The 11,788-nt window shown below is 36.9% G+C and overlaps 1 protein-coding gene across 1 annotated transcript in view; it reads right to left on the minus strand.

Annotated features, from left to right (window-relative positions):
• Window positions 1–9,979: 9,979 nt before the first annotated feature.
• Window positions 9,980–11,788, minus strand: part of GNRHR (gonadotropin releasing hormone receptor) — a 26,875-nt gene continuing 25,066 nt past the window's right edge. The window contains exon 3 of the mRNA XM_007942757.2: window positions 9,980–10,224. Coding sequence (XP_007940948.1) covers window positions 9,980–10,224 — 245 coding nt within the window. The remainder of the gene's footprint in view (window positions 10,225–11,788) is intronic.

Genomic DNA, 11,788 nt, shown 5'->3' on the forward strand with positions numbered 1-11,788 from the left:
TGGAAGCCACAGGAATGAGTTCAATTCCAGGCCTGAAGGGTGTCCAGGGGCCATATTCTCAGCAGTTTTACCAGTCTCTGTCAGACCAATTAACCTTGTTTTTAATTTTGAGTTTTGTTCCACATTTTTCTCCCACTCTGTCCAGAATCTCCTATTTTGATCCCTTTCCAAGTGGTTGACAGTGGTAGTGGGGCATCATCTAATTCTTCTGGTCTCAAGGTCATGTAGGTTGAGGTTCACAGTGTCTACTGGTCCCTTGGACTAAATGTGTCCTTGTGTCTTTCATTTTCTTCATTTTTCTTTGCTCTGGATAAGGAGAGGTCACTTGTTGCATCTTAGATGGCTACTTGCAAGACCCCAGTCACTACTCACCAAAGTAGGATATAGAACAATGCTTTTGTGTAGTAGGTTAAGCCAACTGAGCTTTGTGCCTCCTGAGACTGTGGTCCAAGCCCATGGGCCCAGTAAGTCATTCACTCAGGGTATTTGGCTGTGGCAAAGAAGGGGACATGCAGAGAGGGATATCATAGCTGATATTAGATGAATCTTGGCTCAAAGCAAAGAATACCAGAAGATGTTTACTTGTGTTTTATTGACTATGCAAAGGCATTTGATTGTGTGGATCATAACAAATTGCAGATAACATTGAGAAGAATGGGAATTCCAGAACACTTAATTGTACTCATGAGGAACCTGTACATAGACCAGGAGGCTGTTGTTCAAACAGAACAAGGGGATACAGCATGGTTTAAAATCAGGAAGGGAGTGCATCAGGGTTGTATCTTTTTACCCTCCTTCTTCAATCTGTATGCTGAGCAAATAATATATGAAGAAGAACATGGCATCTAGATTGGAGGAAGGCTCATTAACAACCTGAGACATGCAGATGACACAACTTTGCTTAGTGAAAGTGAGGATGACTTGGAGCACTTACTGATGAAAATTAAAGACTGCAGTTTGCAGTATGGATTACACTTCAATATAAAGAAAACAAAACTCTTCATAACTGGACCAGTAAGCAATGTCACGATAGATGGAGAAAAGATTGATTGAAATTGTCAAAGACTTCATTTTACTTGGTTCTATAATCAATGCCAATGGAAGCAGCAGTCAAGACGTCAAAAGACGTATTCATTGGGCAAATCTGCTGCAAAAGACCTTTTTCAAGTGCTGAAGAGCAAATATATCTCCTTGAAGACTAAGATGCGCCTAACCTAAGCCATGATGTTTTCAGTTGCCTCATATGCATGTGAGAGCTGGACAATGAGTAAGAAAGATTGAAGAAGAGTTGATGCTTTTGAATTGTGGTGTTGGCAAAGAATGCTGAAACTACCATACACTGCTAAAAGAACTAACAAATCTGTCCTGGAAGAAGTACAGCCGGAATGCTCCTTGGAGGTGAGAATGGCCAGACTTTGTCTCACCTGCTTTGGTCATGTTGTCAGAAGGGACCATTCTCTGGAAAAGGATATCATGCTTGGTAAAGTGGAGGATAAACGAAAGAGGGGAAGACCCTCAACAAGATGGATTGACACGGTGGCTGCAGCGATGGACTCAGGTTAGTAGAGATTGTGAGGCTGGCACAGGACTGGACAGTGTATCATTCTCTTGTACATAAGGTCACTATGAGTCGGAGATGACTCAACAACACTTGACAACAACAACAACAACAAGGTATCATCACTGTGCCCAATTAGATCTATTATATATGTGTTATTATATTATATGGGAGCTCTGGTGGTGTAGTGCATAAGGCACTTGACTGCTAACCAGAAGGCTGGTGTTTCAAACCCCCAGACACTCCTCGGAAGGAAGGTTGGGCAATCTACTTCTGTACTTCTGCAGTGATACTGCCTCGGAAACCCAAGCAGGGGTCACTATTATATTTTATGTATATGTAGACATAGGAATGTCATGTAGAAATATCATTTGCCAAACTAATATAGGTCATGGGTATATTCCCTTTTGCCCAGACATACCAATCATTTAGCCTGTTTACTTACATATCCACCTATAGATTAATATTTGTTATTACTAATAATGCTGTATTGTATATGTAGAAATGTTTATCTTTGTTGTCTATACTTCTTGTGCACCTCTCTGTGTCTTCCTTTTCTTTCCTATTATTATATTGGTTACTCGCATTTGGTATGTTGCCTTTCCCTTCACCCAAATCAATACTTGTCTCTTACCTGTCTATGGTCTGACTCAACAGCACACAACAACAACAACAACCTGCCTATCAGTTTTTCCTCCCCTCCCCTCCCATCCCTGGTAACCAACAAAATTTCCTTCCATAAGTAAACCTTTCCTTGACTTTTATAATAGTGGACTAATAGAATATTTATCCTTCTGTGTTTAACTTTTTGAGGAACCGCCAAACAGTTTTCCACCTCAGCTGTACCATTTTATGATCATACCAGTAATGACTGTTATTCATTGAGTTGTATTTCCTCTAAAATATGTTGTAAATCCTAACCTCTATACCTTTCAAACCAAACCAAAACCTGTTGCTATTGCATCAATTCCAACTATATATCCATATGGTTGCTATAAATTGGAATCAACTTCAATATAAGGCTAAATCTGTGGTTATAACCTCATTTGGGAATGAATTTTATATTACTGATGCAATATTAATGGAAACAAACAAAACCAAACTCACTACTGTCAAGTTGATTCGACTCATAGCGACCCCTCCTTGGGTTTCCAAGGTGGTATCTCTATAGAAGTTGATTGTCTAATCTTCTTTCTGAGGAGTGGCTGTTGGGTTTGAACCTCTAGCCTTCTGGTTAGCAGCCAAATGCCTTAGGCACTACGCTACCAGAGCTCCCATTGCTTTGCTATTGGGAATAGTGCTGTGATGAACATGGGTGTGCACATATCTATTCATGTCCCAGATCTCACTTCTTTAGGATATATTCCTGGTATTGGTACTGTATAACTAGTATTGTTGGATAAAATGCTATTTCTATTTCCAAATTTTTAAGGAAGTGCCATACTGTTTTCTACAGTGGTTTTAAAATCTTACAGTCCGACCAGCAGTGTATGAGAGTTCCATTCTCTCCACACTCTGACCAGCATTTAGTATTTTCTATCTTGTTAAACTTTCTTATTTTTGCTGGGATGATCTCGTTGTTGTTTTGATTGACATCTTTCTAATGGCTAATGGTCATGAGAATTTCTTTGTATGTTTGTTGGTTTCCTGAATATCTTCTTTGGTGAAGTGTCTGTTTATGTCCTTTGCCCATTTTTGGATTGGATTGTTTGCCTTTTTGATGTTGAAGTTTTCTATAAATTTTAGAGGTAAGTCTCTTGAAGATACGTCATTGCCAAATATTTTTTCCCGACCTGTAAGTTCTCTTTTTCACTCTTTCGGAGAAGTCTTTTGATGTGCATAAGAATTGAATTTTTAGAAGGTCCTTGTCAGATGACACACTATGCTTGCTGAAAGTGAAGATGACTTAAAGCATTGACAATGAAGATTAAAGACTACCTTCTGCAGTATGGATTACATGTGAACAAAGGAAAACGAAAATTCTCATAACGGGGCTATTAAGCAGCATCACAATAAATGGAGGAAAGATTGACGTTGTCAAAGATTTCTTATTACTTGGATCCACAATCACCACCAATGGAAGCAGCAGCCAAGAAATCAGATATCATATTACACTGGGCAAATCTGCTGCAAAAGAACTCTTTAAAGTGCTGGAAAGCAAAGATGTCTCTTTGAAGAGTAAGGTGCACCTGCTAAAAAGGCAAGGAGGCCACATCTTCTGACCTCCTGTAGCCACATAAGAGGAAGATAGAATCACCATCAGTAGCCCAAGGCCCATTACTGTGAGGCCAGACATGCTGCCTCCCTCCAGCCCTTTCACCAACCATTCCTCCCAAAACACCCATCACCTCTCTCCTGGGTTTGATAATTCGCTGCAGTGGCCACACAGAACTCACAGATTATGGGGTTTATTAGGGAAGCACCAGGCTACAATTCAAGTTCAGGAACAATGTTCAGTTTATCTCCCAGCCCATTGTCTCTCACCCAACAGTCTCTCTCAGTCTCTCCCAGTCTCTCTCCCAGCAATGCGTGTCTCTCGGTGTCTCTTTCTCAGCAGCACGTCTTCCTCAGCCAGAGGTCAGAGAGAGTTCTGCCTCTAGGAGGCCTCCTTTTGAGCCTGGCAGAGTGGCCGAACTAGCAATTATAGCATCAGGATTCTAAGCACCTGAGAGAGAGTGACCTTCCCAGAGCATTGCTTTGTGCCACTCCCCACAGAAATACCCCAGGTGGATAACATTTACAGTCAGGAGCTCCTCAATTGCTCACAGCAGATTCCACCACAGTTTACAAAGACTTATGGCTACAAAAGCCATACCAGGTAATTTACTACACCACAGCACCTAACCCAAGCCATGGTATTTTCAATCACCTCATATACATGGGCAACAAATAAGAAAGGCTGAAGAAGAGTTGATGCTTTTTAGTTGTAGTATTGGCAAAGAATACTGAAAATGACACATGGACAGCCAGAAAAACAAACCTGTCCTGAAAGTGCAACCAGAATGCTCCTTGGAAGCAAGAATGGCCAGACTGCAATGATGGGCTCAGGTGTAGCAAGGATTGTGAGGCTAGCATGGGACCAGACACTGTTTTGTTCTGTTGTACATAGGGTCACTATGAGTCAGAGCCAACTCAATGGTACCCAGCAACAACAACATCCATGAGCATGGTATGTTCTTCCATTTATGTAGTTCTTTCATAGTTTCTTGTAGCAGTGTTTTGTAGTTTCCTTTGTATAAGTCTTTTGCATCCCTGACAATATTTATTTCTAAGCATCTTATCTTTTTGGTAGCTATTGTAAATGGTATTGTTTTCTTTATTTCCTTTTCAGAGATCTCTTTTTTTATGTCAAGGAATCCAGCTAATTTATGTTGATATTGTATCCTGCCACTTTGCTGAAATTTTGAGTTATTTCCAGTGGTTTTCTAGCTGAGTTTCTTGGGTTTTCTAAAGGATCATGTCATCTGCAAATAGAGTTTAACTTCTTCTTTGTCATTTTGAATGGATTTTATTTCTCTATCTTACCTTACTGCTCTGGATAGAACTCCCAGTACAATATTAAACAGAAGTAATAATAGCATCCTTGTTTCATTCCCATTCACAAGGGGGAATGTTTTGAGTTTCTCTCTGTTGAGAATAATGTTGGCTGTTGGTTTTACATATATGCTCTTTATTTTGTTGATACATTTCATTTCAATTCCTATTTTTCTAAGAATTTTTTTTTATTATTAGGAATGGGTGTTGAATTTTATCAAATGCCTTTTCTGCATCAATTGATATGACTATGTGGTTCTTTTCCTTTGTTTTATTTTTGTGATATATTATGTTTCTTTTTCTGATGTTGAACCCTACTGGCATACCTGGTATGAACCCCACTAGGTCCTGGTGTGTTATTTTTTTGATGTAGTGCTGGATTCTGTTGGCTAGGATTTTGTTGATGATTTTTGTGACTATATTCATAAGTGATATTGGTCTGTATTTTTCCTTTTTAGTAGTGTCTTTATCTGGTTTTGGTATGCTTGCTTGAGGTTGTTGTTAGGTGCTGTCAGGTTGGTTCTGACTCATAACATAACCCTGGTTGAGGTTTACGCTTGCTTCATAGAATGAATTTGGGAGTATCCCACCCTTTTCTGTATCCTGGAATAATTTTTGTAGGATATGTGTCAGCTCTTCTCTGAACCTTTGATATAATTCTCTAGTGAAGCCATCTGGGTCAGGCCTTTTTTTTTTTTTTTGTGGGGAGTTTGTTTATGACCTGTTTCAATTTCTTCTTTTGTTATTGATCCATTCAAGTTTTGTATCTCAGTCTGTATTAGTTAGTAGTTTAGGAGGTCTTCCTATTATTTATTTTTAATTTTGTTTGACTGACTTTGGCCATATTGTCAGAAAGGACCATTCCCTGGAGAAGGTTACCATGCTTGGGCCAATGAAAAAGGGGAAGGCCCTCAATGAGATGGATTGACACAGTGGCTGCAATGATGGGCTCAAGTATAGCAAGTATTGTAAATGTTCAGCTCATATGCCTGTCTTTTGGTTGGCTGGAAGCCACAGGAGTGGGTTCAGTTCTAGACCTGAAGGTCAGCTAGGGGCCATAGTCTCAGTGGTTCCATCAGGCTCTATCAGATCAGCAAACCACGTTACAATTGGACCAATTGTTTTAAAATTTGATTTCTTACTAACCAACCATAAAAATGATAAGCAAGATTAAATTGAACCTTATTTTTAAATTTAGTTTTGTATATAACAATTTTTAGTAATTAGACAAGCCCAAGGCATTGGTTTAACATTTTAAACTTGACCAAAGTTAAACAGATGAAATTTAAAAATATTTTAACTTTCCTAATTAGATATTTTGGAAGGAAGGTTGGGCAATCCTACTTCCGTAGTGATACTGCCTCGGAAACCCAAGGAGGGGTAGCTATGACTCGGGGCACACAACAACAACAACAATTAGATATTATCTCTTGGTGACTACAAGCAAGTTTGGAGACTAGGTCACTTTCATGAAATTCCTAACTCATTTGCACTGACTTTTGCTCCCTGGAAGATAATGTTTGTGGTAACCTTTTCGCCACCACCCCACCCTCACATGGAGAATTTTTTAGCTATGGTATCTCTGTTTCTCATGCTTAAGTTGAATTAGTGTAATCTTTGTTCAGGTCATTGTCATTAATTAGTGTCATTCTTTACTAATGAATTGCTAAAGAAAATTACTTTTTATCAGTTTTACAGACTAAGTAAAGGAGGTGACAACCATGATAGAATCTTAATTATCTGTTATGTTAGATTTACTCTGCAGACCAGAAAACCAAACCAACCCCACTGCAACTGAGTTGATTCTGATTCATAGCAACCCTATAGGACAGAGTAGAAGTGCCCCACAGGGTTTCCAAGGTGTAAATCTTTCCGAAGCAGACTGCCACATCTTTCTTCCTTGGAGCAGCTGGTGGGTTCAAATTGCTGACCTTTAGATTAGCAACGGAGCATTTAGCTACTGTGCCACCAGTGCTCCTTTACTCTGCAAAACAATTCCTTTTTTTACCCAACAAATCTTTATCTTTTATTATGATTGGAAATGGAGCAAATGGCTATAATGTTGTTGTTGTTGTTGTTATGTGCCATTGAGTCGGCCCCGACTCATAGCGACCCCTCCTTGGGTTTCCGAGGCGGAAGTAGGATTGCCCAACCTTCCTTCCGAGGAGTGGCTGGTGGGTTTGAACCGCCAGCCGTCTGGTTAGCAGGCAAGTGTCTTAGCCACTATGCTACCAGAGCTCCTAATGGCTGTAATACTGAATATAAAATACTTTCTGCTAAATGGTGTATCTTTAATTTAAAAGCCACATTTACCTTTTAAGCTATGAATTTTAGTTTAAATCCATCTCTACATTATAATTTATGGACCAGATATTCACAGTTTATTTGTGTGAACCTTTTCACTATACATTTAGCTGCAAGAGAGTTTTTGTGTTTGAAAAGGGTCATTAAGCAAATTGAAACAATCCAGTTTCAATATTGGCATTATTACACATGCATGTAAACAAATGAATACATCCTGTTATATTTTTATTGTAATGTATTCCTTATAAATATACTAAACCAATCAGAAATTCTTAATTTTTATTTTACCAGATTGCCTTTGGCAATGTGATACTAGCTTATAAATATTCTTTGAGGATAAATTATTTAAATGCATAAAATATTACAAATAGCACTAAAGCAAAACAAATTACATTGATATATAGTTTTGTGCATAAACCATAGGTTATGGACCCCTGTATCAAAATTTTGAATAGCCCTTTAGTTGATGTATTAAAAAAATACCTGAGAAAATATCCAACTAGAATTGCTTCTTAAATATACAAGAACCAAATTGACATACATGCATTAAATACATATGTACTAAAGCCCTTAGTTTGTTTCTTGTGTAAATGTAATATATTTACCTTTAAATCCAGAAGAAAGAATTATTATCAATTTAGGAATAAGTATATGATAAGGAAGGAGCCCTGGTGCCTCAAGTGTTTAAGCACTTGACTGCTAACAAAATAGTTGGTGGTTTGAATCCACCAGCTGCTCCATGAAAGAAAATTGGGGAAGTCTGCTTCTATAAACATTTAAGTCTTGGAAACACTATGGGAAAGTTCTGTTCTGCCCTATAGTCATTATGAATCAGAATCAACTCAATGGCAATGAGTGGGTTTTTTTTTTAGTAAGGAAACTTTGAGAAGAATGATTTTGTTTTCTACATTTCTGTGTCACCTAATGGGATTATACAATCCTTTATATATGTCTACAAGACAGTATACATATCTTTAAAGTTTATTTTGAGGAGCTTTGATGGCATAGTGCCTTTGAACATGGGTAACTGAAGATATGAGTTTAGTAAAAAAGATATGATTGAAAAGGTAGAAAGAAGGAGCTTAATGATGACAGAGGACCAATAGAGATAGAATTGGAAAATAAGGCAGGATGTGAAAAAACAGTACACAATAAGAAGAAAGAAAGAAAGTGAAAGGAAAAGAACAAGTATAAGTAAGAAAAATAAGGAAAAGGAAAGACCTACCACTACTCTAGCTAGCAATTTATTTTCTGTAATTCACATATCCCAGAATATTTGGAAATTGTATTTCATCTTTTGTGTGGCACTACACATCTCATATGAATATAATGATATTTTAAAAAGTTAAACAGTGACTGAATTTTCTCCCTTTTCTTGTTTTTCTCTTTTAAAATTTATTATATCCATTATTTCCAGCCCTCTCCTTTTTCATGGAATAGGCAGAATCAGGCCTAAAATGAAAGAAGTATTGTTTTGCAGACATATTATTAAAAGTATACCACTTAATGTGAATACAAGCAAGTGCTAGTTCAAATTTAGAGTTTTTTCTTTTTCTTTTTTCCCAGTATTGTGCTCTCTTCTTTGACATATATAGATTGAAACTGTAGTTTTTCCTTCCAGAGTGCCTTTTCATGCATCAAATATCTTTTCACTTGTGCATAACTCTTTGATTTCTAATTGATTTTTCTCAGTAATTTATGGATTATTAATTTAGTAAAATCAGGAGATAGAAAAAATCAGTTATTTGAACAAAAGGAATATTGTACATGAAATAAAATCAGTGCGGGCCTTTTCTTAGTTGTATTTAAGAGTATTCTTATTTTCACAGTTAATAACCCCAAACTTCATAGACTGTATAGGTGGAGGCATGTTCTTAACCTTTCTCCAAATTCTAATGCCTTTAAATATAGAGAGGCCCTTCACAACCTGTGCCATATGAAGAATGGGATGAAAGAGAATTATTCAAAACACTTGTCAGGTTGGTGAAGTGGTTCATAGGATTGGCTGCAGAATACGCCAAATCTCAGAATGATTTTTAAGACAAAAATAAATAAGATTCATTGCATCTTTTTTTTTAACCAAATTAGGAAAAATTGATTTTATGGGTGGGGGGAATACTGTCTCTGATTTCTGCGTATTGTTATAATATAAAATTGTAATTGCTTTCAAGCCCCTTTAGAGAAATAAATCTTGAAGACATGCTGAGGGGAGAATCTCAGCCTTACTTTTTTGGTATCTCTTCACTTTAGTCCATGGCTATGTTAAATATTTAAACCTTATTAGATAAGGGAAAAATGATGAGAAACCTAAGTACTATGCTTAGGAATTCACAAAGAGTGGTGATTAATTCAGATGTGTGTTGATTAAAAAGAATCATTTCAGTATTTTTCCTGACTATTTTGTTTTCCCTTATAATTGAGGCTTTGACAATATGCATTCTGAAAAAATAAGGATGATAAATTAGCCTTAGAGCCTGCTTTGTTTGCAGGTAAACCTGGTTTATCCTTTGAGTTTATCTTTCCTGGTTGGGGAAATTCATTACTTTGCTATTTCATTAAATAATTTCTTGTGTGGGCTATCAATTACAGAGAGAAATATCCATATATAAGTGGATCAAAGCATGGATTTAAAAAAGCAAAGAGAAAGAAAAAGTGATTTACTGGGTCAGACACTCTGTTTAACATTTCAGGATCAAACCAGTACCAAATTCCTAGGACATAGTAGGGAGTCCAGCAGACAGTAAATGAAATGGCAAACACAACCGTCATCTTTAGGGTCCTCAGCCGTGCTCTTGGTATATTGTTCTTGGATTGATTCAGTTGCAGTTCTATTAGATTAGAGAAAATAGTAGAAAACAGTAGGTTTTGAATGACCAGTTTTCTCACAAAAACAAAATAGACAAAAAGAAAGACCGAATCACTAGCGCAATCTTATCCATATACTGAAAGGAAATTTATAATATTTTTAATGATAATTTGTTTGAAATGCATGTTTTTGTTCCCAAATTTCCACTATGTCATATAATAAATAGAAGGTTAAAGATGATAATGCTCTTAAAAGTTGAATTTCCACTAAACTAATCTGGGTTTGAAATATACCAAACTAGACCCATTGCCATTGGTTTATTCTGATTCATGGGGTCTCTGTAGGGATTGAGTAGGACTGTCCCATAGAGTTTCCAAGGCTGTAAATCTTTGTGGAAGCAGAGTGCTACGTCTTTGGCCTGCGGAACAGCTGGTGGTTTTGAACTGACAACCTTTGAAATATTGATATACTCAAACTTTTGAAATATAAGTTTTAAGAGAATGGGCTAAGGTTGAGCTGAATTGAATTGTGAGTTTACAAAGAATTATGTTCCCTGTATGAATACCTCTGCCATTAAGTGTAATAAGGATCGCACATGGATAAAAGTGTGTTTCTCAAAATAATCTACCTCAACTGTATGTTTTTTCTCTTATGTCAAAAATTATTTCATTTTTCACATCAATGAGGACCTTAAAATTCAGAGGTTACACCTCTTGTGAAGAAATTCATTAGACTTTAATTGAATTGCCGACTTTAACAGTCAGTCTTCCTATATGAATTTCATGACTAAGTTCTTAAAGGTAAAATTCTGCAGTTTTGAAGTGCTCAAAATCTGTTCTTATATTTAATAATCCAGTACTGCTATTTTAACATTAAAAAGTACTCTTCACATACTGTATTTTTTTGAGGGAAACAGATAATGCTATTAAGAAGTAGTCATGTTGCAACTTCTTGTTCATTGATCACCAAAGACTGGAAATATGAAGGAAAACATTTACATGAATGATGTTTTAATTATAAAATTAATTTTTGGTTAGAAACATTAAATTAGGTAACTTATTGAACACAGGCTGGTTATTCATTTTTGGTCAAACAAACTTAATTAGCATTTACTAAGTCCTTATAATGGACCTTATGCTTTTCACACACAATTTCATTTATTTCTCAGTATCTGTGAACCTAAGAAACATTGAAGTAGTGAATAATTAATAGGAGTAGACACGTTTAAAAAGGTATCTTGGCTTAGCACAGTGGGTGAATCTGAAAAAAATATAGAGCGTTCGACAACATGTTATACTTCTTGTCCTGTTCTCAAATATCACCACAATCGATTATCAGCTTACTGTTTACTGCCAGGGAGTCGCTGGGAGCCACAAATGGTTATAGTAATCTGTTCATTAGGATCTGTGGTGGTATAGTGCCTAAGGCATTCGATTGCTAACCACAAAGCTGGCTGTTCAAACTCACCAGCCACTCCTTGGAAGGAAGATTGGGCAATCTACTTCCGTAGTAATACAGCCTTGGAAACCCAAGGAGGGGTTGCTATGAGTCAGATCTGACTCGACAGCAGTGAGTTTTTTTTTTTT

The sequence above is a fragment of the Orycteropus afer genome, unplaced genomic scaffold (genome assembly GCF_000298275.1).
Source record: "Orycteropus afer afer isolate SDZICR_OR568_19922 unplaced genomic scaffold, OryAfe1.0 scaffold00098, whole genome shotgun sequence".
Classification (NCBI taxonomy): domain Eukaryota; kingdom Metazoa; phylum Chordata; class Mammalia; order Tubulidentata; family Orycteropodidae; genus Orycteropus; species Orycteropus afer.